Consider the following 27,160-nt stretch of genomic DNA (forward strand, 5'->3'; position numbering starts at 1 on the left):
ATGTGGACCTCCACAAGTCAGCTTCATCCTTGGCAACCATTCCCAAACTTCTGAGGGGGCCGCATTCATCTGTACAAACGCCATGGGACGTAATGTGTCACCTAGAGAAGAACAGACTTTGTCCCAAAAGTGACAATCAACCCCAGAGCAGCAGCAGAGGGCCTTGTGAAGATGATGGAAGACACCGAGTTTGACATCACCGGACAGGAAGAAGCCCCCTGCTCTACAGAGACACTGCATTGCTACACCCACCACTTGACAAACCGACTCGGGACCCCAGGTTAGGACGCGAGTGCAGCTGTGTGACAGGTGACACCTCAGCACCACACTAGTTCAGATGGAATGGAAAGTTTTTCAGTGGTGCCAGTTCTGCCACCAGCCCCCAGGTTTTTCCCAGTGGGCTGGCGGGCACACATGCAGGGCTGGCTGCAGATTAACGTCATGCCCAGGACAATGCCATTGCAGGATAACGGCCCAATGAAGTCGAGTCACTTGTGCGTTTACGGGATTCCAACTCCCAGCGCAGATCCTTGACCTCAGCGCCACCACTCCACCTCTGCGCTAAAGATGCCATTATATAAAAAAAAAAGTCAGCCTGCCATGTGCGATGGCACCTGGGGACAAAGAGCTGACCTTCTGAAGGAACATCCTCTGGCCTTAGGAATCCATAATGACCATCAGTATGTATGGAAGAACAAGGGTGAGCCCTGTAGACCAAAGGACACCATCTCACCCACCAGACATGGGGGGCTGCAGGGGGGACTGGTGAGCTTAACAAAAGAGATGGCATCACGAGGAAGGACAGGGACGGAGACACTGCAGCAACATCAAGAGCTCACCAAGGAAGCTGAAGCTCAGTCAACAGAGTCTTCCAAATGGATGAGGACCCCCAAGCAGACCCTTAAAAGGCCCCAGAATGTGTGTGTAAGGAAGGGGGGCTACCAGCTTGTCCCAGTTACACCAGTCCTGTCTGCAGCAATGGGCCAAAACTCCAGCAGCTTACCGTGAGATGCCTGATGAAGGCAACGTCACCAAATATGAACAAAGTGTGTGTGACCCTCTGGCATTGTGACAGTCAATAAAAAGAGACATTCGGGCGTCTGTGGACATTGTGGGGTGGGCAGCAGACATCTTCAATGATAAGCCCCATTTATAGTTTGTTAGCAGCGAGTTGTAAAGTGGATGGTGAATGTCCAATGCCAACTGTGCGGCAGCAAACACACACACACACACACACACACACACACAGTAAGGCTTGAACATTTTATTTCCCAGCTGGTATACAAAAAAAATCAGTTGGCATATAAAAACGTTGTGTGCTCGATGAAGAGCTGGCATCAAGGTGCTTGGGTCCTCAGCAGACCTCCTGCACAGCAGACACCTCAGGTGCACAGTGTGAGGACGAGGGGTCAGCCGTCACCCAAGCCAGACAATGCCAGCGGCTATGGCATCAGGAGTCTAAGCCAAGTTTCCAGTGCCACCGTGGCGCTATCCGGGGCCTCCAGCTTAGCAGCAGTGCTTCCAGCCAAGATGTTTCACAGCAAAGGAGACTGAAAGACCCATCAGGCCCAGGAGTGGCAAAAACCCAAAGGAGCCTCTTTTTCTCTTGTTGGGGTCTGCACACATTGGGGGGTAAAAAAAATAAAAAAATAAAAAGTTTACAAGGCCACCCCACAGGGCTCAACAGCTGCCCCCCAGTGACGTACTCACCGCCCGTGTAGTATCCATAGGCGTAGATCTCCCGGCTAACAATCCACGTCAGACCCAGGGCACCGGCAACACGCTAGGGTGACAAGAGAGAGGCAAAGTTCATCGGTCACCACAGTGACAGTAGGGGGCAAAAAGACCCAACGGGTGGCAGGCACTTGGCAAAGCACTTCTGGTAAACAGTCAACTGTCCAACTGCTGTGTGAGCCAAAATGCAAAGTGCGTTCAGTGAATTTCTACTTGGTGTCGGCAGAATAAGAGTGGCGATCACCACCACCACCCAGGTGGCATTCTGATGGGCCCTTTCTTTGGTATCACCTGCCCACCAGCGTTCACCGACGGCCCAAATTAGCATCGTGTTTAAGGATCAGCACCACAAGCACTCAAACTCCGAGCTCTGTTGGCCTTGCTGGCTCCACACGTGCCCGATGCCACCACACCTACCTGTACTAGCAGTTTTTAAAAGGCGTCGAGCCAAATTACAATCGATAGCAAACGACATTTTAGATCAGTGTGAACCGTACCCAACACTTCATATGGGCAGAACGTAATGAAGTGAGAAAACACAAAACGAAAATCAAGTATGGGCTCCCTTTCATCTGGGTGGTCTCCCACTAGACTGGCCTGAAGGTCCGATCATACAGAATAGGTGCTGGGGCACACGGGGGGCACTATAGGGTGGTCCAGATCTAATTATGCAATTTTCATTACGCTAGAACTTAAGTTTTTACATAGGAAAAAAATCACCTGAAAAGTCCGGGACCATCGAGAAGTGTGCCAACTGACGACATGAAGAATCGTCTCCGCATCAATCAAAGTCATCCAGATGATCTGGACCACCCTGTACATAAACACAGACCAGTCAGAGTGCCCATGCGGACCCCTTTCATCACACAGATGTGTGCGTGTAGTATCTGGGGAACAGATGGCAGCAAGTGCACTATGGGAAGGCAGCAAGCTGGCAGAGGCACCAGGATACTCTGGGCAACATGCTCCTGGGAGACCTTGGGCTGTGGCATTCACATGGGCATTACTTTGACACAAACCAACAGCCTTAAGATTGGCAGACCATGTACACCCCCAACATGGCAGTGGTATTCCCCGATGGCACGATGCACCCTGCAAAAAGTTCAGGTTTGAGGAACATGACAAAGACCTCCATTCAATCGAGCATCAGGGGATGTGCTAGAAAAACAGTGTGTCGTGGGGCCTCCACCGATTGAACTTAAAGGTGTCCTGGAGTATCTGGCACCAGGACTTGATGGGGCAACACGAGGGGTACTTGCGCCGCATTAGGCAGGTTATCACACACACTGATTATTAGACCACTCGTGCACCTGCTTATCAATGCAATGATCTAACCGGCCAATCAGCCGGCGGCAGCACAACACATACAATCCTGCAGGCGCAGGTCAGGAGCTTCAGTTCATGTTCACATCAAACACCAGCCTGTCATCTCGGGGTCGACCAGACTGGCTGCTGCGAGTACTTCTGTAACTTCTGAGATTTTGACATGCGGTGGTCTCTAGAGAGTGGACTCCGACTCGGGGGAGGCAGCAGTTCTGTTGAAGGCAGAATGGCCAGACTGGTTCAAGCAAAGGCGGTAAAGAGTACAATAAACTCAGACCAGCAAGACTGTGGTGTGCAAAGTCACACGACAGCAGCAGCAGAATTGCACTGTGGGCTCCACTCCAGTCAGCTCTGTCTGCACCCCGCGCTGGTTCACCAAAACTGGGCAACAAATCGGAAGAAAAAAAAACCACCACACAACCACACGCAGCCTGGCCCGATGAATCTCCAGGTCTGCTGAAGCCCACAGACGGAAGGGTCAGAATTTGGGGCCAACAGCATGAATTCGATAAAACCTGCCTGGTGTCAGAATTCCAGACTGGTGGTTTTGTTCTGGTTTTCTTGGCGCACGCACACACACTTTGTGCTGGTTCATGCCAATCATTGCTTCAATGCCACAACCTATTAGAGCAATGTTGCCAGCCACGTGCATCCCTCCCTTCAGGGTTACAAGTCACCCATTTCAAACGCCCAATTCCAGCATGACAACACACCAGGTCACCTCATGAACATGACAATGAGCTCCGTATTCCTCAGTGGCCTCCCCAGGCAGCACACCTTTGGGAAGTCGTGGAATGGAAGCCCCCCAGCCGGAATGTGCGGCAGACCGATCTGCAGAAGTGGAGGGATGAAGTCGGGTCAACATGGAGCGCAGCCTCAAGGGAATGTCTCAATTTCTGATGAGCCGAGGCGGCCCGACCTGACCCGACCCTAGTCGAGTGCCCCTAATAAGTGGGCACACACGCACGCCACGCAAGCCCAGGCTGTAAAGAAACCACAGATTCTGGCACTTCAGTCACTCACCTCACTTGTGTATCGGTGGCTACGCGAGGTTCTCTTATCTCGATGGTTTCACTTTGGGGACAGTCGCTTCTTTGAGCTTCATGCTGTAGCCTTGCACTTCCCAGGCCATACAAACACCTCAACACGCAGACGTTTCTATACAAGATTAGCGCCTTTGCCTTTCAGTCAATCTACACCCATGTCTGTCTGTGGGTCTCCATCTCGCACCCTCCTACCCTGAACCCCTAAAACGCCAGGCCAGCTGGCAACTCCTACCTTCAAGGAGAGGAGCCAACAAGTAAGCAGCACGTTCGACGTCGACAGATTCTGTGTACCAACTAATCTGCTTCAGGATCGCGGGTGGCGTCACAGCCCACCCCATCCTCACCAGGCCTCAAGTAGGACTCTGGAGATTTGATGAAGATGAGAGCTTCATCGAGTGCATGACCAGCAGACCCTCTGAGCGGACACCAAATACCCCCAACTCCTCCATGGAGCTGTAATGTACTGCAGCACAGGTGACCAAATGCCACTGATGGGACACTGTATGGCGGTGCTCAGAACTCCAGAGGACCCCCACACCCAATAATGAGCACGTCTGTCTTACAGCAGTACTGGCGCAGCTTAGATGATCCACTTAGAATGAAAACATTGGAGAGAATGTGCTGTACGACTGGTAGAAGAGGGCATGAATGTCATGCTGGGCGCACGCGCACACACACACTCCTAGACACGGAGGACATGCAGGGCAGCACAACAGACACCACCAAGTGAAGGTGGGCCGTTAGGTCAGCTAGCCGAGGTCACCAGCAGGTGCACAGCTCAGTTGCCTCACAGACTCAGCATGGTGCCCGCTAATCGAGTGGTCCTACTTTAATGGGGAGTTTGAACCAATTTTGCTAAATAAAAGTGCCACGTGAAACTCCGAGGGTACAAGGCATGTTACTGTCTGAAGGAAGAGCAGCCCACCGTCAAGGAGTCCTTACAGCTCAGCTGCCCGTTTTCTGCCCGCATCCTGCAGTCTAACAAGTTGATGCTTTACGTTAACGAGCCTCCAGTTTGATTGAGCTCTAGTGTGTGCCCCCTAGTGGAGACGCTCGGTAACAGACATTCCTGCATCTTCAACCCTCCCTGTGCTACGTGCCACTGCAGCTCCACTGAATCTCCTGCACTGGACCCCGGCAGCAGCTTTCATGGTTTCCAAACATTTTCACCCACATTGTTGGCATTTTGGTCACATCTGTTACTGCTAAATCAGTGGGCCACTGAACGGGGGGTCTCTCAGCCAACCCTAACATCACCACACCCCACTGGCATAGCCGATAAGCAGAGGTGAGGGGCACAGAACATGTAGGAATAATCGCCACGTCTCCCAGCCTTACACCACGCGGGCATGCTACTCACAGGGTGCTGAATGCCACCAATTGACAGGAAGAAGAGGAATGCTGGGTAAAGCTCCAACCTGCAAAGGAGACGCAGACAAGTCAGAACAGAAGCCAATCAGCTCCCACAAAGCCTTCGAGGCCCAAGTGTCGGGCACTCACGTGTGCTGGTGGGCCCGCTGAACGCAGTTGAACATGTTCCCATCTTCACTGTCGTCGCTGTACATCTTGGGATACTTCAAAAGAAAGGAGGGACACAAATCAGCGCATCAGAAAGTACCTGGCAGAGACAGAAGCTCCATATGGAAGATGGACACTCACATCCACAGCATACTTCTTGCGCGCCTTGCCAACATTATACGCCAGGTGCATCACCATGATAAAGCTGGCCGTGCCAGTCAGGACCACAAAGCCATACTCCTTAGAAAGAGCCCCCATGTCTGCCGAACTGGATGAAAGCAGCTTCTGAAACTGGAAAGAAATAAAAGACACACAAATGAAGAGGAGCAGCACAGACTTCTGGCAGGCCACCTGAGACGGGCACAAGGTACGCCCAAAACAGCTCTGACCTTGACAGCAGCAGTCAAACCGCCATCGAGATCCTCTGCCAACTGCCTGTGGCAACGTCACAAGTGGCTCATCAGGTAAATCAGGAAGTTCAGAATCCTCCTGGGGCGAGGATGGCACAGGAAATTAAATCAAGCAGTTTTGACATGTCGGCAAAGGGGCACATCAAGGTCCCAGCTGTCTACGCTGTTCACGTCTGAACCCCCAGAGTACCCATTTGATCTGTGCATGCCAACAGGCCCCCCCCGTAAAGAGGGGTTTGGGCCTCGCCAGCTGAATTAATCAGGCCCAGTACTTTAGAGTGGCTGGCATTGTAACTGTAAAGCGACCTGCACTTTGTGTTCTTAGTGCGATTGATTCTTTAACAGGACGGCGTCAATTCTGTGCTAGTGTGCCCCCCTGTGACTGCAGGTACCGAGCCCCCCGGATCGAGTTTAAAGGCTTTGTGAGGCTCCGCCATTCTCCATTAGGATTTGTTTCTTTACAGCAGGGGTGGCGAACTCCAGGCCTGGAGGGCCGCAGGTTTTCATTCTTGCCACCTTCTTCATTAGTGACCACTTTCTGCTGCCGATGACTTTTTAATTCACTCGACTCCGGCCCCTTAGTTGTCTCTTTTTCCTTAATTAGCAGCCAGACAATAAGGAGACACAAAACAGGCCACCACATGACCAGCTCCCCTGTGCCCACCACACAATATCTGAAAATAAAGGAAGGTGAAGGTCTCAGTAAGACTGAGGTCACCAACACAGGACGACGGCGTTCTTATTTCCAAAACTGTTGCTTTTCTGTTTTTACTGTCTGCTGTAGCAGGATGACAGCAACAACAAGCCATGGAGTTAAATAACGAGTTTAAAATTAACAGCAAGAATCGGCTTCTCACTAAGGAACTGCTTGGAGTTTGAAGCCCCAGTTTAGCTGGTCATCTGTCGGCTCATTTCACGTCTCATTTCTGTTTGGCTGCCATTTAATGAAGAAAGGAATCAACTAAGAGGGCTGAGTCCTTAAAAACAGGGCAATGAAAATGAAGGGAGAAGGAGTTCATGAGCAGTGAAAACTGATCAGGGTTAGGGTGGGAATGAAAACCTGCAGCCACTGCAGCCCTCCAGGCCCGGAGTTCGACACCCCTGATGTACAGCAACACACTGGCGAGTACTGAATATGCAGTTAGGCGGTGGTCTTGGGTGGCACTCACAGAAGATGAGCTCCAATCACTTTGACAAGTTTTAAAATAATTCAAAAGTGTCACGTAACTCTAGAAAAAGGACAATAAAAATTAAATTCAATCAAAGTATAAGCAAGTAAATGAAAACCAGGGTCACGACAGGAGCAGTTCAGGGTCCAATAAGGACCACCACACAATACCCGCTCAACGCCACAGCAAAACAGAAATCCCGCTCTCTGGCTTTTTAATTAAACGCTCCTCCATTATCCAAGTGGACAACACTTTCTGGGATCGAATGTCAAATAACAGAAATTCAAATGACATCAAACTGAACACCCGAGCTACGCCCGTCAAGAGGGTGCCCAGCTAGGACTGAAGTGAACCAGCGCTGGCACTCAAAAAGACCAAACTACACAAGTCTGTGAATTGAATTTGTGCGTAACAGCCGGCTGACTGACTGAGGGGGTGATGATCTTCGGGGTTTGGGAATTTCATAAAGAATGACATCATCACGGGCGACTTGATTGATCTTAACATTTTAATCTGACATTACTGAAAAGAAAAAAAAAAAATGGCGCTCAGTCAGTCAGTCAGTCAGTGTCCAACCTGAACAGGGTCACAGGGCAGAAACAAACCCTGGACAGGCCGCCAGTCCAGCCACCCTGCATGTCTTAATAATAAATTTTATTTATATTGTGCTTTATATTTAACAAAGTGCTACAAAATAAGAGTAAATTAACAAACAAGATAATCTACAGAAATAATTTAACAAAATGCCTTTCTAAAAAGATACGTTTTTAGGTTTCATTTCAAAGCGTCAGTCGACTGTGGGGCTCTCAGGTAGTCAGCCTCGGCGCCACCGAAGAAAAGGCCCCGCCACCGATACTGCGAAGTTTAGTTCTGCGAACTTGAAGAGTGTTGGTATGCACAGAGCGGAGGGTGCGTGAGGATGTATGAGGGATAAGGAGATCCTGTAAGTACAGGGGAGCAGATCCATAGATGCATTGATGGGTAAAGAGGGAAACCCAATGTCTTTGGACTGTTCGAGGGCCCCGGAGCACCCACACAGGCATGGCGTCCAAGATAATTCAGGATATTTTAATTACAACAAACTCTTTAACACTTCAATTACCAGCACCTACGAAAAAACTCATAGATCCGTCCCACTTTAAATTGCTTCGCACCTCTCTGTCAGCGTCTTTTGTCCTTTAAATGTGTCGATGAGCAGCAAACAGCAAGCAGCCTGCTCAGCTCAAGTCTGTTTACCTGCATGTCAGTTGCTTGGAGTTGTAGAGAGCGAGAAGTCAAGCAAAATGACACCTTTTATAAATACAAGATCGTTATTTGGAACACACGCATTTCACGTGTGTGTTCCGTGTCTACAACGATCTATGTACACACATCGTTATAAAAGAAACGTTTTTCATGTTTTAGTAATTGTCAAAATGTGGACATGAAGTTTATAATGTGTGAAGCCTGAAGTCCAAATATCAAAGAAACACTTTCACAAAAAGGTACAAATAGAACAAGTGCGCTCTTATTAAGTATATAACTGCAGAACGACATCGACACGCGTTTACTACGACCGCTTCAGTGGTGCAACGGTATCAACTGCTGAGTGGTAATCAAAACTTGACAGGTTTGACCCCGGACAAGTCCATTTTGAGAACTGAGCTGCTCGTATTCTTACTATTTTCAAATAAAAACCTACATCCGATTCCAGTCTGTAACAGCCGGTGTAATTTATGATACATGTAAAGGTTAGCTTTGTTTTTTTTTTTATTCAGTTTTATTCTCTCAGCCGCGTTCACGATGCCCCTCACGTTCGACACTGCTGTTTTCACATTGACGCGTTATAACAGAGGTGAACTCAAATCATGACAACGCTTCTACATCGGATCAAGAATGCATTTCTGCCATCGCTGTACTTTGTATACGTATATGGGAATGTTATTTACCCCTTTACCTTTATTTATTTATTTCCTTCCTACAACGTCAAGTCACGAGTGCAGAGCTTCCCATGTAGTTTTACAACATTTACATTTGTCTGAGAATCCCTCTGTTAGGCTTATCTCTTGTGACTGAGCTTTAGATTTGCACAATTAGCTGCTTTCAAAATGATAATAATAAATCTTGTATTGGATTATTCACACGTCAAACTCCTGGGGCTTGAATTGTCCAAATCTGTCCTTTCCTGCATTTGTCTCAACCTCAAGGCTTTCCATGCAGAATCAGACGTATCCGTTCGACATGAAGCCATCAAACTGACAATTCTTCTACAACAGCCTTCGTGGTGCAGTTTGCAGAGGACTCGCCGGACTTTCTCATCGTCCAGCACACACGGAAATCCAAAAAGTAGACAATTAATGCACTGAAGTTACTTGCAGTCCGTTCATCGTAAGCGAGGGGCAGCGTTACACTCGCCAGCGTGCCACTCACGTATACGATATGCTGGGTGGGTCCTCACTACTCTCATCACACGCAACACGCGTGAACGTCAGTTTGCCGAGACGACCGACTCCAGTGGAGCATCTGCAGCTACGTCTTCGGTCTGCCGTTCTGGCTGCGCGTCCCTGCCTCAAGTTTCTGTTAGCGCACTCATCGGTCAGATCACTTCGACACACTAACTTTTATTTTGGATTTAACAAATGGAGCAGATCCACACATCAAATAGCCACGTTGTTTGAAAATGTGCCTCAACTTTTACGTCATTAGCTCTGCTGGTGGTGCAGTTGCCTCCCACAATCCACAGCCCTGTATGTGCCACTGCTGGCTAGAAGATGGATGGGCACTCAAACTGACATCAAATTAGACATTCGATTAGCAAGTTGGGCAAAGCTGCTGTTCCTTTATCAGGGCTGTGTGGGGCCGGGGATTAAGAAAGGAACAATTCATCTCACCATTTACAACTCGCCTCTCCACAATGGGATAGAAGCAGCGATAATGAAAGCCTGGGTGTGCTCAGCCCTTTTTATTAATAATAACGGGGGGTCCCCTCGCCAACCCCCAGGTTTGGTTAACCAGATATACAATTTAAAAAGATTGTTATTTTCACGGGAATTGTTGCATATGCGTTACTGTTTTACATTACAGAGAGTAATTAACCTCAGTAAAACATAATAAATGGAAAGAGGATGATGTTTCATGTTGCGTTTGGGGTATTCGTCGAATTATGCGTTTCCATTCATTTTGGTTTCGAAATTAACACGCAGATACTTTTTAAAATTACACCTTTACTGTAAAACTTAATCAGAAACCAAAACTCTTCAAGACGGAGTCACTCAGATGTTTAATGTATTAAAACTAACTTCACCAATTTAAAAAAGGTTTCGCATCACAAGTGGCACTGGCATCCGAGAAGCCGTCAGGCATCTCCCAAAACTCTAGCGGCTAACAGCAAGAAGGAAAGCAAGTGGTCCTCTGACAGCCATCACCCCCTCAAGATTTTATTTAGCCTTCACTTACACAATCATGGGCACCGACAGATTAAAATAACACAACCATGTCTCCCCACTTCAAGAACAAAGAATCCTAAATGCATAAAGTCACAGGAAAAGGGCGCTATAGGAATAAAATGTATTATTAGTTAAAGTCAGCAAAAAACGACATGGACACTGGGCCAGTCCTGGTGCTCCATAGGACTTAACCCTTGTTCTAATTCTACGTATGAATGAAGATCCACCTTTCAAATTACAAAAGATCTTTCCTCGAAATTCTCGCACCTGTCAAATCCACAACACCTACACAAAGTTGGGTTTTGCAAAGCCAAGTGTGTTCCGAGTCTGCCCCTTCATTTCAGTTCAAGGCCTCGAGCTTGACTTTCCTGCTAATTTATTCCAGAAATGACGAGCCTGCAGTCCTCGGCGACAATAACACAAGAAGCTAATAAGGGGGCACCATTTTAGAAGTCATTAACATATTTCGGGGGTCGCCGGTCTCCGAGCGCGCACACACTCCCTCCTCACCACGGGGCCAGTCCGGCACGTACAACTTTATAGACTCGCCATCCGGACAGCAGGCCTACGTGTGACACGCCCAGAAGGTCACTTCCAACTGTATGTAAGCCTGTCACCGCGGTTCCAGACTGACGCAACACGGTGAAAGCAGGCAACGAAACAACGCGGGGAATTCACCGAGGGGGTCCCGTTCACACCGGCGGCCATCGGGACTTACGAGAAGCCCGCGCCCCGCCACGCCTACGGCAGCCCCAAACACAAAGCCGCGCTGGAGTCGGGAGGTTTAATTGCCGCGTCTGCCGGCTCTAGGAGGGCGTTTATCATTTTTGTGACCGTAGCATACAACACTAAGCCAGTGTCCTTGACTAAAACAAGCTCAAACCGCACGGCAGCTGCACTTTTCAACTGCGACCTCCTGTCAGGTAATGGCACTTGCGCGTCACGGTCACTTCCTAAGGTCCCTCTTTGCGCTGACCAGTCGTTGTCGCGCATTCATGCAGCGCGCCTTTGACCTTCACCTGATTCTCCACTTACCTGTGAGCGAATTCAGTGACGTCGTGACGACTCGCCAGCGAGCTCAATTTAACGACGCCGTCGTGGGCGTGTCCTGACGCCAAGCAAGGGTGGGCGGGAAGTGTGAACGTGCTGAGTCACATGGGCGCGGCGCGGCGCCGGCTGCAGAGGCCAAGGAATTTCACGCCTGCGCACAACGCCTCGCTCGCATTCTGAAAGCGCATCAAGGATGGAGTCAGTCAGTCAGTCAGTCAGTCAGTCAGTCAGTCATTTTCCAGCCCGCTATATCCTAACACAGGGTCACGGGGGTCTACTGGAGCCAATCCCAGCCAGCACTGGGCGCAAGGCAGGAACAAATCCCTGGGCAGGATGCCAGTCCACTGCAGGGCACACACTAGGGACAATTTAGGATCGCCAATGCACCTAATCTGCATGTCTTTGGACTGTGGGAGGAAACCGGAGCAGACACGGGGAGAACATGCAAACTCCACGCAGGGAGGACCCAGAAATTAAAAAGAAATACACTGTCAAGTTTGGCTTCAGGTGAGAATAAAGGTGCTTCGTGTCCTTTGTACGATGAAGTGGACCTCGAACGTCTCCCGTATCTTCCAGAAATGTTATTTTTGGTTGAATTAAGCACTGAAACCAAGACAGCTCAGGTCAGGTCTTAATCACTTTAAATGACATCTTCTCATCAGGTGTCCTTATCTGGGACCCAGACGAATTGTTCTTTGTAATTAAAAACTCCCAAGGGACTGTGCCCCCTTTAACTAATGCATTGTGAAGCCCCTTTGGCCTTTCTAACCGTGCCAAGACTGTGTGGCACACCTGGGCAGTGCAATGGCATCCCACTGGGTCAGCCTAGTTAGAGGAGTGGTGAAGATGAGGGGAGGAGACTTGGTGAAGGTGGTGGAGTGTGGAAGAGAGGTGAAGAAGAGTGGAGAAGGGTGTCAGGAGTCATCTGTGACAGACGGATATCAGCAAGAGTGACAGGGAAGGTCTACAGGACGGTAGTGAGACCAGCTATGTCATACGGGCTGGAGACGGTGGCACAGGAGACAGAGCTGGAGATGGCAGAGTTAAAGATGTTAAAGAGTGGCACTGGGTGTGATGAGGATGGACAGGATTAGAAAGGAGGACATTAGAGGGCCAGCTCAGGTTGGACGGTTGGGAGACAAAGTCAGAGATGTGAGATGGCATTGGTTTGGATATATACAGAGGAGAGAGGCTTTTGGGTGAAGGGTGCTAAGGGTAGAGCTGCCAGGGAAGAGGAGAAGAGGAAGGCCTAAGAGGAGGTTTATGGATGTGGTGAGAGGGGACATGCAGATGATGGGGTGACAGAGCGAGATGACGAGGACAGAAAGAGATGGCACAAGATGGCCCCTAACGGGAGCAGCCGAGAGAGGAAGAAGAAGAAGAAGAGGTGTTTATGTGTTCATGTCGCCATGACGCCCCATATGTGGGATGTTGTTAGTTTTGGTTTTTTTATCCTGTGACGTTGCTTTTTGGGGGCTGCTGACGTTTTTTGTGTCTTCTCCCTACGGTTACTTCTTGCATTTTCATTCTGTCCCATGACTGCATTTGGCATGTTGGTGACGCTGTAAGTATGGCGCTGTGCTATGGCATCCCTCTTACCATCTTCGACACCTCTTGGTTTCCTTTTGCTCTGTCGCTCTGTGTTCTGGAGCCACTGGAGGTCACAGGTGGCCGGGGCCATCACTATCGGTGGTCGTGGGTGGGACATCATGGAGCCGTCAGCATGACAGACATATGCAGCGGTGGGTTTAGGGTCATCTTTTTTGGCACTGAGTGTCTTGTCTTCTCTTTCTGTGGCCCGTGCCATCTTGCCAGTATGGACCACACAGCTGCCACATTCTCTTTCTGAATGTCACCTGCACCCACTTGAGCCGCTGTCATTCATGGAGCAGACGGGACGCTAGAATTCAAAGGCACAAGGGCGCAGGCACAGATGCCACCCTGAGCAGGTCACCTAACTGTCCCCGGCTCCGCTTGCACTCTGAGTGTCGTGTCGTGTCACACGTATGAAGAGCTCTGGAATGTCACTCGGCCTGAAATGCCACCTTTGTCTTTCTGGTGCCTGTCACTCCCGTCCAGGCCCTCCTTTTCCAAAACAAGCTGAGGCAGATGAGGAGGTGACCCACTGGACTGAGCACAGACCCCCGGGCCAAGACTACGGCAGGCACACAAAGTAACATCAAATGGGGAAGACCCTGCAGTTCTCACGCGTCACCACACGTGTCACCGTGTCGGCCCGGTGGCATCTGCTTCACTGCTCCTTACTTATTCATCGTCCTGCTCAATAATGCAGACCACTGCCACAGGTTTGGGTGTCAGGCGTCCCACCCACACGACAGCCCGTCCAATCGGTGGACTTGCTCCCCCAGAGACCCCCTTGAAGCGGAAGGCCTCAGGTTCCCATGGAGATTGTGCTCCCGTATGGACACTGCTGCAGTATTTATGACCCTCAGCCTGGGCCAGGGACAAGGTTGGCACAAAAGGCCCACAGGTGGGCACCCTGGGACCGGTCCCCGCCATGGTCGACACGACTCAACACACTCGCCCCTCACACGCTTCATTGGCAGAACTTTATTAGTGAAACCCAGCGAGCAGGCATGTGTGCGGAAAGGCAAGGCCGTCACCCCGAGAGCCCCCCGTGTCCAAACAACCTTGCGACGTCCCTCCGCTCACTGGCCGTGTCGTCCAGCGCCCGGCTGTCCCCCTCCTGAGTGTGCATCTGCGTCTCTTTGTCCATGTCCCTGCTGCGCCACCGCACCATCATGGCAGACTCCCTGCAAGAAGTCATCTTAAGGCAGAGTGACGGCGGAAAGGCAGAGCTACAAGGCGGTCTTGCTCAGGTCTCCGTTGCTTTCCAGCCCCCCTTGGCTCCCCCGCTTTGACCCCCCATCTCCACCTCCTTCTTCCTCTTCCTCCTCCTCGCCTCCCTGGTGCTTCTTTTCGTAGCGGTCGTACAAGACCATGAGCACCCCCATCACCCAGGCCGACAGCGTGCCCCCTGAGAAGATGATGAAGCCGATGCAGAAGAAGAACAGGTAGTCCCAGTGGTCCAGGCCCTGGTGGCAGTCCGCCCGCAGCTGCATGCCCACCTCGGAGAGGCGGCTCCCACTCAGCAGCTCCGGCCCGCGGCACACCGTGCTGACTTCATCTGGAAGACAAGAGGGAACGGGAGGAAGAGGATATCGTGAGGGTCGATAGGTGAACAACCGCCCTGCTGACAGGCAGGCAGCCCCTAGACGGAATCAGTGCCCACCACTCACCCCAGTGAATGCCTCTCCCCGGCCCCTCCCAGTCCTTGGGTGTTTGGCACCCCCCCCCCATTGCCATACACTGCTGCATGTAGACCCAGAAACTCTCCCCCTAGTGGCCCCTCAGTGCGTGCACACCCAGGGTTTGTCTTTAATTAAGGCCTTAAGCACAGTAAACCAGCCAGGCGCTATAAAACTAAAGCGGGGTCTCCCACACCAGCACACAAAGCCCCGTGATCACCCTCAATAGTTGTATGAATAGCCTTCTGACCTCGGGCTGACCACACACCTCCAGAGTAGCACGGACGGCTGCCCTATCGACTGTCAGTGGTGCCCACAAGTCACGGGAAGGCGGAGTGACGTCCCCAACTCGGGACTCGAGCAGACCGATGACCACAAGTCCAAGTGCCATGTCCCCACAGTTTGTCTCGACAGTGGACGTCCCGCAGGTATTGCACAAGTTGGTGGCACGTGACCCTTCCAGGACAGGCCACTTTACCTGCTGATTCATTTGACTCCACCCCCTTTATAAGCCCCCAATCCTGCGTCAGCTTTCTGACTCCACCCCATTTAAAAGACATGTCACTTTTTATCAGCCCCTAATGTCAGCTGTCAAGCCCCCGCCCCCCAAGTTAGGACCCAAATCACAGGTTACTTGTATGAGTTCCCCCAATTCCATGCCACCCACTGACTCCACCCACTGAACTGCATTGTCACCTCTCTGAGTTGACCCCATTGTTAAGAACCAATTCCCATGTCAGCTGTCTGACTCCGCCCCCTTGTTGGCCTTCTGACTCCACCCACTCAATTCCCCATGGCACTCAATCACCATCTGACAGCAGGTGTGACAGGGGGGCAGTGTGTCATACTGGGACTTTAGATGAAAAGGTCACTGCTGTGTGACTCCCTCTCAGTGTCACAACTGTCACATATCACAGGTGTACAATAACGGTGACAGCAGAGGCCCGTTTCCTAATGTGCTCCCAGAACTGGGCAGAAGATACCAAGGCGTACCAAGGCACACGACTCGAGGGAGTGACGTCACTTGGTGTCACGTGGACAGTCGGTGGCTGTGTCTGAGTGGTGCTCCCCGCTCTGTCTCGTCTACCGTGTCTGTCCCCTTGTCCCCCCTTCGCTGTCCCTTGGTATCTCACAGCCTCCCCTCTCGACCCTCTGCAGCGAGGTCACCGTCGCCCGCCGCGTCTCGTCTCTCATCACGGATTTCCCACCTGAGGCTTGTGGCCTCTTCGGCTCCAGAGCTGCGGTTACCAAGCCTATGAATTTTTAACTCTGCCCTTCTCAGATGGACTCAATCAGGAGGTGTCCCTGACGATGTCCTTTGACTCAAGTGGGGAGACGGCCAGCTGCTGTGACCTCGCTGCCAGGCTGTTGGGCTGGCACAGAGCCATGCTGCTCCCAGGCATCACAACAACAACATAATAAAGGCTGGGGGACAATACTGTCCTTGACACAAAGACAGATCCCTGCGCTCTGGGTGGCATGTGACAGGGCTGGCAGTCAGGGGTTAACAGTAAAGCAGGGGTCTGTCCGTTATATATGTGCCCTCTGGAGGCAAAGGTGGTGGGCTGCAAACCAGAAAGTCACAAGTTCATTCTCCACAAGTAGGTGACTTCATCTCCAGACGGGCACACTGGAAAATTCGACTCTTCATCTGCCCCTTTAAGCACTTGGACTGCGGCCACCACCTCCCGCTGGCCTGTCTACGCACCACAGGACACCGCATTTCATCAGACCCCAGTGTGCCAGAGGGGCGTGTCAATGAGGACGGAGGTTACTGTCCCCAAAGTGTCCCCCACGGTGCAGTTTTCCTGGTCCCTTCTGTGCCACTCATTCCACCCTGGACACGCTGAACCCCTTATTGGGCAGGCAGTGTGGTGTGGTGACCCTGCCAGCTCGCTGGTTCAGCCTCAGTTAGTCACCGCATGGTGTCTGTGAAGTTGGAATACACTTTGGGACGAAAGGCGCTTTATAGTGTTTGTCATTTGTGCCACCTTTGCTGTGCCCTCTGCAGACTGAACTGAAGCCCGTATGTCCACCACCAGTAGCCTTACTGGTCACTTTGAAATTTGTCCCCGTTAAAAGGCTCATCTTAGTGGGGGTGGACCACTCTGGCCACCAGCTGTCACTCTGTTCGTGTCCCCTGTCGAACTGCCTCTTTTAATGAGATCATCCAGGTGGTCCTGTCTAGATTATTCTGTATTATCTATTCACATGGGTACCCTGTGAGGACCACTCTCAGGTGCCAGCAGTGCCAGGGGCACATCTTTATGGTAGGGGATCTTGTTGTTACCACTTGTAAAAAAATATAATTGCTTAATTGAACTTAAAGGCACTATAAAAATACATTCAATGCATTAATAAACCAAGAAATGAAATTGAGGCACTAAGAGACCCCCAGACCAGGAATCAACTTGTGACCACTAAAGTGAAAGTCGGAGAACTGAGGGCGGCCACCCGATGAGTGACAACACGCAGCCAGCACAGATGTCGGCCCCCGAGTTTCACCCCCCAGTGTCACGCCACCCTGGAGAGACGCAAGTAGAATATGTACAAAAAAATGAATAAGCCCCCCGGCGCCAGTGAAGTTCAGTTAAACCCAATTACAAAGACCACCATCAGCGAGCCGACCCCAACAGTCTGAGTGAAGCGTTCTGGTTCACCAGCATGAACAGTAAAGCCCCTCGGCCCCAGGGCACTACCATCTTATCAGGTCTGCCATGGGGCACAATGACCCGCGACTCACTCAGCATGCCACCTCACATACCTGGCATTAGAGTTTCAACCTCTGCTGCCCACCACAGGGGAGTGGAGGTTATCCCACCGTGTCGATTAAAATGCCCCTTTGGTCGAGCCACTTCCCTGTTTGCCCACCTTGACAGGCCATTCCCGACTTTACAATTTTGAGGAAGACGTGACACTCAATCGCTTCCATTTCTCTTGTTTTCATGCCAGTCAGGTGAAGTGACGCGCTCAGGGTCACCCCGAGTCAGTGGCAGTGGGTTGAAAGTCCAAAGCCTGAACCGCTCCAAGCCCCCGACGACCCCCGTGACGATCGCTTAAGGTCAAAGCCGCCGCAGAGACCCCCTCACCTTGAAACTTGGCCCCCTGCAGCTGCATCCAGAGGCACAGGTCCTCGACGTCGCAGTCGCACTCCCAGGGGTTGCCGCTGAGCGCCACCGAGCGCAGGGTGGGCAGCTGCAGCAGGGCGCCGATCTCCAGGGCGCTCAGGTTGTTGCGGCTCAGGTCGAGCACCTGCAGCGCCGTGTTGGCCACGAACGCGTCGCCGGGCACCTGGCGCAGCCGCGGGTTGTCGGTGAGCCGCAGCACCACGAGGCTCTCGAGCGGCTGGAAGGTGCGGTTGTCCACCTGCTCCAGATCGTTGAAGGACAGGTCCAGGTAGGCCAGCTTCTTGAGGTTGACGAAGGCGGCGTCCGAGAGCTGCGCCAGCGAGTTGTTGCTGCAGTCCAGGTAGGTCAGGTCGGCCAGGTAGTTGAGCCGCAGCGGCGGCAGCTCCGCGATGCGGTTGTTGGAGAGCAGCAGCTGGCGGGTGGCCAGCGGGATGTCGGGGGGCATCTCGGTCAGGCGCCGGCCGGAGCACTGCACCACTAGCTGGTCGTCGCAGGTGCACGGCGTGGGGCAGCCGGCCGTGATGGCCAGGGCGAGCGGCGAGTGCCCGCAGAGGAGGAGCAGGAGCACGAGCGGCAGCGGGAGCGGCGGGCACCGCGGGCACGGCATGATGCGGCCAGCCGCGGGACACCCCGGGTGGGACCTCGTGGAGGCGAGTCGCGCGTGATCTCCTTGTCTTGCCGTCTCATCGCCGCATTCGGGGGGCCTTCGGATACCTGCGGGCGGCGGCGGCCCCTCCGTGCGAGCGGCGCCGGAGGAGCGCTGACGTCACCAGGTGTGACGGCGGTGTCGGGTGATGCCGGTGTGGATGTCCGGATGGGCCGACCGGCGCTCGGCTGCTGCCGTCCCGTGTCCGGCTCGCGACCCCACCACGCGGCTCTGCAGGGAGAGCGACAAAAAGACGAAGGAGGAGGAGGAGGAGGACGGAGTGCGTGAGGGGGGCGAGAAACGAGCGGAGCGGAGAGGAGAGGGGAGAGCTGGAAGGCGGCCGAGCTGGCGGCTGTAGTCGTGGGAACAAAGTAATCGGAGAACAGAGGGGGACGGGAGAAGGTGACGAAAAGTTGAGGGGGTGGGGGGGGGGACAGTTATACTAACAAGAAAAAAAAGAGAAAAAACGTGCAGGTGAGCTACCTGGCGGCGATTGAACTGGCGTCCCGTCCAGACAGAGTTAGGGGGGGCAATCCAGAGAATAAAAGCGAGCAGCCGCCAGCATGAACGCAGTGCTGATCTTGAATAAAAACTGCGTCGGGGGTCTCGTCTGAGTTTACTACTGGAAAGCCGTAAAAACCCGTCGTTTGAATACAAAAGTTACGCATTAATAGGGTGGGCTGCTAAAACAACGACCGCCTTCAGCCCCGCCCTATGAAGAAAACGAGAAGTCGGAGGGTCGCCTTTGTAACTGGGTGGCCTGGAGGGTAGAAGAGGGCACTGTGTCACAGTCCACTGGACTGAACTTAAGGGACGCGACTGCGCAGGCCTGCTTTAAAAAAAACTTCAATAGACAGAAAGATAGGAAAGGCACTATATAATAGTGAGAGAGAGATGGAAAGGGCACTACTGTATATCAATATATCACGGGTCGTGCTTATAGGGGGCATCTTCAGAGAGCCAAAGAGTTAAGCAATACCACCCTAAGTTGAAGGGGGCGCTGTCCTTAAAGACCATCTGCCCTTTTACCTGCGGTTCAGCAGGTGCCCGCTGGCAGAACAATAACGTCACTTCCATGTCCTCTGAAGCTCCGCCTCTTCCAGAAGGCCACTATGAAGATCCAGAAGGCGCTGCAAGGGGGTCTTCATTGTCGAAGCTGAATCTGAAGAGTGCCGACCCCTGAGAAGGGCTTTTACTTTTCTTTGAACCATTTCTGTTCTGCACCCTTGTGTGTCTTTTAATTTGCTGTCATTTAAATGGGCCGACCCTGCTGGTACCTCAACTGGTTTTATTTGTTTTTCCAGTATTTAAAGGCACTATATGATAAACTGAATGGATCAACAGAGTGAAAGGCACCATATAGTAGATGGAGCATTAGATGCGGTCTGCTAAACATAATGCATGCCACTGCCTACCTGGCCTCCTGCTACATTTAATTTAATTTTATTTGCCAACAGACACGTGGCATTGTGTGAAATTTGCATAAAGTTTTCTTAAAATTTTCCCATAAAGCACAGCTGTGATTTTTGGGTGTAAATCCTGCAAATCTGAGCACCTTTTCTGCAGTATTTATTAAATACCGAATGAGCACCTAATACCCTCCCCATGGCTTTACATGCCCATGCCAGGTGGCATACATTTTGGGGGGCTTTTCTTTTGCAGAATGTTCCCAGTCCCAGTCACTTGAGCAGTTTCTACTGGGCCATTTTAAACTCCAAATGCATTTCAGTCTTCTTTTATGCCCACTCCAGGTGGGCTCACTTGGGCCAGCTTTCTCTTGGAACATTCCTGTGATGCTCAGAAGTATCTGCTCTCTCATGGCAGTGCCGGTGCTGTGGTTTTCTCAGTGCCCATCTGAGGAGTTTTGACCACACTGAAGTCCAAAGTCTCCAGTCTGCATGCCCGTCTTCTTCCTTCTGGCAGCTGGTGCAGGGCCATTGTCACTTGTGCCAGTTGCTTCAGGGACAGTTTGTGCACTCAAGTTGCATGGGTGGGCAGCAGGCTTTGAAAGTCCAAATGTTCCAAAAATAAATGGAAATGCCACTCTGGGGAAGGGCAAACTGTCTAATAAAAAGGGCATCACAGGGCACCCATGCCAGCTCAGAATAAGCAGGTGGGGACAGAAAGAAATACAAAAGTCCAGTAAACACCTAAAAGCCTGGCGACACAAACCTCACTTGCAGAAAAGCACTAAAAACAAAAAACGGTGACGTGCTCAGCTGCCTGTCTGCCATTGGGTCACATCACATGTCACTTTTTGGAGCCGAGGACACCAAGTGCAGGAGTTCTGTTGGTGGCCATCGTCTGGTCCTCCTCTGTGTGACGCGCCACACATTCTCTGCAGGAGACACAGATCTTGACTGGCATGACACACAGTCACTGTCTACGACAAATGTGCCAAGTGTGGGCTGGCATTGACCCTCAATGGCAGCACATGTCTCTCTGAAATCCTACAATATGCCTCAATGGTGCCTTCACCTCCACACAACTCAGCCATGCTGCGGGCACTGATGCCCCCCACGCTATCACTGGCACCTTACACTGATGACCATCTGGATGGTCACTTTTTCAAAAACAAGCTGAAAGGTGGAGTCCTCTGACCACAGCACACAGTGCAGCCCTCTTTGGGTCCATGTGAGAGGAGCTCGGGCCCGGAGAACTAAACGCTGCCAGGCTGCTCTTCTCTGTTAAGCCTCACTGTAAGCTGATGGTTTCTGAAGATCTCGTACATTCGGTGGTGGCATTCCACTGTGCCCTTCACACACTGAGACGTCTCAGAGTCATCTTATGTGCCTTCTGAACTGACGGCGAGCCACAACCCCTCCTTGCTGGCAAAGACTGGGCCTTTCATGGATGCCACTTTTACACCCATTTGTGATACCTCACCTGCTGCCAGTTCCTCCAGACTGGAATTACTTGAATGTTCTCCGCGCTTTCCAATCTTCTTTGAACTCGGGCCCATCTTGTGCCATCAGATTTGAACTTTGTGTTTATTTACAAAACACAATTACTTTGAGCATGGGAAAGGCGCTATATACAGTGCGTCCGGAAAGTATTCCCAGCGCTTCATCACTTTCTCCACATTTCAGGCCTTATTCCAAAATGGCTTAAATTCATTTTTTTCCTCAGAATTCTACACACAACACCCCATAATGACAAAGTGAAAAAAGTTTACTTGAGATTTTTACAAATTTATTAAAAATAAAAAACTGAGAAATCCCATGTCCATAAGTATTCACAGCCTGTGCTCAATACTTTGTCGATGCACCTTTGGCAGCAATTCCAGCCTCAAGTCTTTTTGAATCTGATGCCACAAGCTTGGCACACCTATCCTTGGCCAGTGTAGCCCATTCCTCTTGGCAGCACCTCTCAAGCTCCATCAGGTTGGATGGGAAGCGTCGGTGCACAGCCATTTTAAGATCTCCAGAGATGTTCAATCAGATTCAAGTCTGGGCCACTCAAGGACATTCACCGAGTTGTCCTGAAGCCACTCCTTTGATATCTTGGCTGTGTCCTTAGGGTCGTTGTCCTGCTGAAAGATGAACCGTCGCCCCAGTCTGAGGTCAAGAGCGCTCTGGAGCAGGTTTTCATCCAGGATGTCTCTGTACATTGCTGCAGTCATCTTTCCCTTTATCCTGACTAGTCTCCCAGTTCCTGATGCTGCCACCACCATGCTTCACTGTAGGGATGGTATTGGCCTGGTGATGAGCGGTGCCTGGTTTCCTCCAAACGTGATGCCTGGCATTCACACCAAAGAGTTCAATCTTTGTCTCATCAGACCAGAGAATTTTGTTTCTCATGGTCTGAGAGTCCTTCAGGTGCCTTTTGGCAAACTCCAGGTGGGCTGCCATGTGCCTTTTACTAAGGAGTGGCTTCCGTCTGGCCACTCTACCATACAGGCCTGATTGGTGGATTGCTGCAGAGATGGTTGTCCTTCTGGAAGGTTCTCCTCTCTCCACAGAGGACCTCTGGAGCTCTGACAGAGTGACCATCGAGTTCTTGGTCACCTTCCTGACTAAGGCCCTTCTCTCCCTGATCGCTCAGTTTAGATGGCTGGCCAGCTCTAAGAAGAGTCCTGATGGTTTTGAACTTCTTCCACCTACGGATGATGGAGGCCACTGTGCTCATTGGGACCTTCAAAGCAGCAGAAATGTTTCTGTAACCTTCCCCAGATTTGTGCCTCAAGACTTTTCTTTCTTGGAGGTCTACAGACAATTCCTTTGACTTCATGCTTGGTTTGTGCTCTGACATGAACTGTCAACTGTGGGACCTTCTATAGACAGGTGTGTGCCTTTCAAATCAGGTCCAGTCAACTGAATTGACCACAGGTGGACTCCAATGAAACATCTCAAGGATGATCAGGAGAAACAGGATGGACCTGAGCTCAATTTGGAGCTTCACGGCAAAGGCTGGGAATACTTATGGACATGGGACTTCTCAATTTCTTTATTTTTAATAAATTTGCAAAAACCTCAAGTAAACTTTTTTCACGTTGTCATTATGGGGTGTTGTGTGTAGAATTCTGAGGAAAAAAATGAATTGAATCCATTGTGGAATAAGGCTGTAACATAACAAAATGTGGAGAAAGTGATGAAGCGCTGGGAATAAAATGTATTCTTCTTCTTATTATTATTATTATTATTATTATTATTATTAAAGCCACTCCCTGGTACACGACAGATGCACTCATTACCCTCTGCCAACTGTGCAGGGGCACCTTAAAGCAGCAGCACTGCAATGGTGGCTGAGTGGCACCTCACACGCATCTGTGCCCCTATGCCCACATACCCCGCCAACACAGAAACACACACTCCTCAAAAGATAAGGGGGCCGGCTGGTGGGAGGGGCCAAGGAGTGGTGGACACCCCCACGCTGCTGCGATGATGTATTATTATATTAAACATTATGTGATAAAAAGCTCAAATAGAAACTGCAGTGCCAGCCGCAACCAGAAGGGGCAGCCAAAGGCAAAGAAGGAGAGGAAGTCCAGAAACAAAAGAAAGAAAGTGCGCTGAAGACCCTTGGACGTGTGTGGAGATGGCCATCCAGGAAAGGACCAAAATGTCACTTGCACCCGAGCTGTGAGTGCCCTGCTCTGATTCTGAGAGCTGATAACAGAGGGAACGAAGGCCACTCATGTGTCCCAGTATTGGTGTCCCTGTGACCATTGAGGTTTCTCTTCATAGATCCCATGACAAGGTGCAGAGCAGGGTCTCCCATGTGGTGGTGGGCCAGTGCAGACGAGCTGTGAGCGAACAAACCCCACAGTGCAAACACGAGAAGTTCCACAAGAAGAGGAAAAAGATCAGAATTCATAAGCTGCCTGCCTCTGGTCGTTTGGTTTGTGCCGCCGTCCACACACACGCGTTCGCGACTCGCTAGCCCCCTTTTACTTCTCCATGTAGACCATCTTCACATTCCTGGGATATCTGATGGAGACCCCCAGGCTGCCAGCTCAACTCAATATTTTAAGTTTGGGGGGCCTGTGACTTTTCAGGTTATCCACTCTCTCTCTCTCTCTCTCTCTGCCCCCTCTCTTCTCCCAGGTGTGCCAGTAGCCCCCTCATATTCTGGGCAATGGAGCAGAAGGTTTTGCCCTTCTTGACGCTGACCTCCTTAAGACACCCGACGGTGACGGTGACAGTGACCTAACAGTGAGTGTTGTGATGATCGGCCAATGTGGAGTCTCAGATCACTGTGGAGCTGGCATTGCTGTCACCAGGTCACCCCTGCTGGCCTCAGAATGGATGTTGCAGACCAGCATCAGACCTCCAGTCAAGCAACTGGGCCAATCAAGAGACTGAAAGAACACACCCACCCATCAGCTGTATCTGTGCCCCCTGCTTATAGTGCCACTCTCAGAGATACCAACATGTGGCTTAGTGGTACAGGGTGGGGAGACCTGTGTGGGCACCAGGGCATCTGCAAGTGAGGGGGCCTGTGGCATCCTCTAGGGGAAGAGAAAGGGATGTGGCCAAGCTACAGAGGGGGCCAGAAAGAGACATGCCCAGTCCCCCCTTGATTGTGTGCCCATCTAGGCATGTGGATGCCTGTGACGATGTGGGTTCAGGCTCCACACTCCCTTTGATATTGGAAGCACATGAACCCAACACCGTCACATTTGGCGGCAGCGGTGGGATGAGCTAGCAGTGGAGGCCAGAAGAGGAGACAGAGCAGCAAGTGGGATTGGTAACTGACTTTGAAGAACCCACGTACCCAAGCCGGAGGAGGACATTTTAAGGACTGAGCTTTTAAGTACATTTATTTATTGCTGGTTTTTATTTGTCTTTTAAGGTTCTTATTCTTTTAATGTCCTGGTTTTATGAAGGGGGCTTGGGTTGGTTTGTTTTAGTGGGATTGTTTTAGTGCTTTTATTGTTTTAGTGCAGTGTAGAGTGGCTGAGCTGTGGACCTGAGCTCCAGTTGCATTGGGTTGGCAGTGGAGTGGAGCCTTCCCATGCAACTGGAGTTTTATGGGGGGTGGAATGTGGTGTTATGGGTCCACAGCTCGTGGAGAAAAGGCCATTGATTTTAAATAAATAATCACCGCACCCGAGGCGGCTTCGTGAGGGGGCGTTGTTGTAGCGAGCGGGGCAGTCGTCGATGTGGGCGTTTCTCACCGTGTGCACAGGTGAGGAACTGCCCACATTCGTGATTGCTCCCGTGGCTAATGCTGCAGCTGTGATGGCCCCTCACGTTTTTAAAAGAAGCGCGAGTCGGTTTTAGGGTGAGAAAAAAACGATCGGAGAGAGAAAGGAAAGGAGAGGACGGAGGTTACCGGGAGCAGGAGAGGAAGCAGGTCGGTGAGAGGAGAGAGCCGCGAAGAGCGAGCGGACGTGCGAGCGAATGAGCGCTCGTGGACAGCTGCATGGAAGCTGGGTGTTAGGCCGACACCCACGTGTTTGTGTTGATGTCGCTCCCGCTGAGCGAGCAGGTAGCGGGAGTGACCAAGGTGAAAGCGACGAGCCGCAGAAGGCCGCAGAAAGGCAGCGGAAGTCGGGAGGCTTGGAGTGGCAGTCCTTGGTGTGAGCGTCCTGGAGACCAAGGAGTCCAAGTCTCGAGGCTGGGATGAGAGCCAAACCGAAGCCAGGGATCGGGAGGTCTCCAGTCTTGCGTGTGTTTGAGGAGGGCAGCTGTAGAGAGCGTCTTGCCTGCTGCTTGGCCCATACGGGATAAGCAGGTGAGACGCTAACAGAAGAGCACCGTATTTGTTGATGGTTTTAAGACTGCTTCCTAAAAAGATTTTAACCTCTCGTTTTAAGGATTGTTTTTTCTATTTATTGGTTTTACTCCACGTTCTTTTTATGGATTATTTATTTAATGAATTGTGAAGACCTGCACTATTTATGAACACTGTTTTGTTTTGTTGACTGTTTTAAATAAAAGCACTTTTGCACTTTCTACCTTCCCCTTGCTCAGTAATTTGCCTCCATTGACTAGCTCACTCGGCAACATTATCGACGGTGTTGGGTTCAAGTGCTTCCAACATCAAAGGGAGTGTGGAGCCAGAACCCACATCGTCACAATGCCCACCTGGCAGTTAGACTTTGGTATTTCATTCTGTTGCTCCAGACCAGGGCTGGCATGTGTGCCCATCTAGGCATGTGGATGCCCACCTGGCAGTTAGACTTTGGTATTTCATTCTGTTTCTCCAGACCATGGCTGGTATGTGTGCCCATCTAGGCATGTGGATGCCCACCTGGCAGTTAGACTTTGGTATTTCATTCTGTTGCTCCAGACCAGGGCTGGCATGTGTGCCCATCTAGGCATGTGGATGCCCACCTGGCAGTTAGACTTTGGTATTTCATTCTGTTGCTCCAGACCAGGGCTGGCATGTGTGCCCATCTAGGCATGTGGATGCCCACCTGGCAGTTAGACTTTGGTATTTCATTCTGTTGCTCCAGACCAGGGCTGGCATCCTCACCACTGGTGTCCTCAAACTTTCACCCTCTCGCCATTCCATGTCTGCACAGGTCGCCTGCTGATTTCCCACACACTGACCCCTCTAGTCAAGGACTCCACATCTGTCCCTGTCCATGTGATGCCACATTTGGACATCCCGGATTATCCTGCAGTCCTTTCAAAATCCCAATGAATGGCAGACACTTCCTGCCACCCTGCCCGTCCTGCCCACAGCGCTTACCCAGACACAGAATGGGTGAGCCAGAAACCCGACCTGTTTGGCCCATTGAACCTTCCAAGTGACGTTGGATTGACGTATCTGGACAGATGATAATAATAAAATGTATTTATATAGCGCCTTTCACTTGTGCAAAGCTCTGAAATAATAAGAAATTAAGAAAACTGCTCCACTGGCGCACTTCTGGGCGTTGCGATCCTCATCCAACACCTGCTGCCAGATAAGAAGTTGCGGTAATGGCGGTTCCCCCGATTGATTCACGGGCTTTCTCGCCCCTCCATTCCCCCCTCTATCAGTCAGGCC

General features: G+C 51.2%; 2 protein-coding genes across 3 annotated transcripts; both read right to left on the reverse strand.

Moving 5' to 3' along the window:
- Positions 1 to 1,249: 1,249 nt before the first annotated feature.
- Positions 1,250 to 11,763, reverse strand: mgst3a (microsomal glutathione S-transferase 3a). Of its 2 annotated transcripts, none has more exons than XM_039734535.1 (6): positions 11,661 to 11,763; positions 5,763 to 5,912; positions 5,604 to 5,677; positions 5,464 to 5,521; positions 1,711 to 1,783; positions 1,250 to 1,616 (listed from the first exon to the last, which is right to left on the reverse strand). In XM_039734535.1, exons 2-6 carry the CDS (start codon positions 5,877 to 5,879, stop codon positions 1,507 to 1,509), a joined length of 432 nt encoding a protein of 143 aa, XP_039590469.1. In that variant the 5' UTR covers positions 5,880 to 5,912; positions 11,661 to 11,763; the 3' UTR covers positions 1,250 to 1,506. The 2 variants fall into 2 exon arrangements, with proteins under 2 accessions (XP_039590469.1, XP_039590470.1); XM_039734536.1 differs by lacking the exon at positions 11,661 to 11,763 and adding an exon at positions 6,011 to 6,111.
- Positions 11,764 to 14,205: 2,442 nt separating this feature from the next.
- On the reverse strand, positions 14,206 to 19,106 carry LOC120515152 (leucine-rich repeat-containing protein 52). The gene is made up of 2 exons (XM_039735905.1): positions 18,034 to 19,106; positions 14,206 to 14,823 (listed from the first exon to the last, which is right to left on the reverse strand). The coding sequence occupies exons 1-2, from the start codon at positions 18,677 to 18,679 to the stop codon at positions 14,495 to 14,497; spliced, it is 975 nt and encodes a 324-aa protein (XP_039591839.1). The 5' UTR covers positions 18,680 to 19,106; the 3' UTR covers positions 14,206 to 14,494.
- Positions 19,107 to 27,160: the final 8,054 nt, after the last annotated feature.

This window comes from Polypterus senegalus, chromosome 14 (genome assembly GCF_016835505.1).
Source record: "Polypterus senegalus isolate Bchr_013 chromosome 14, ASM1683550v1, whole genome shotgun sequence".
NCBI classification, from domain to species: Eukaryota; Metazoa; Chordata; class Cladistia; order Polypteriformes; family Polypteridae; genus Polypterus; species Polypterus senegalus.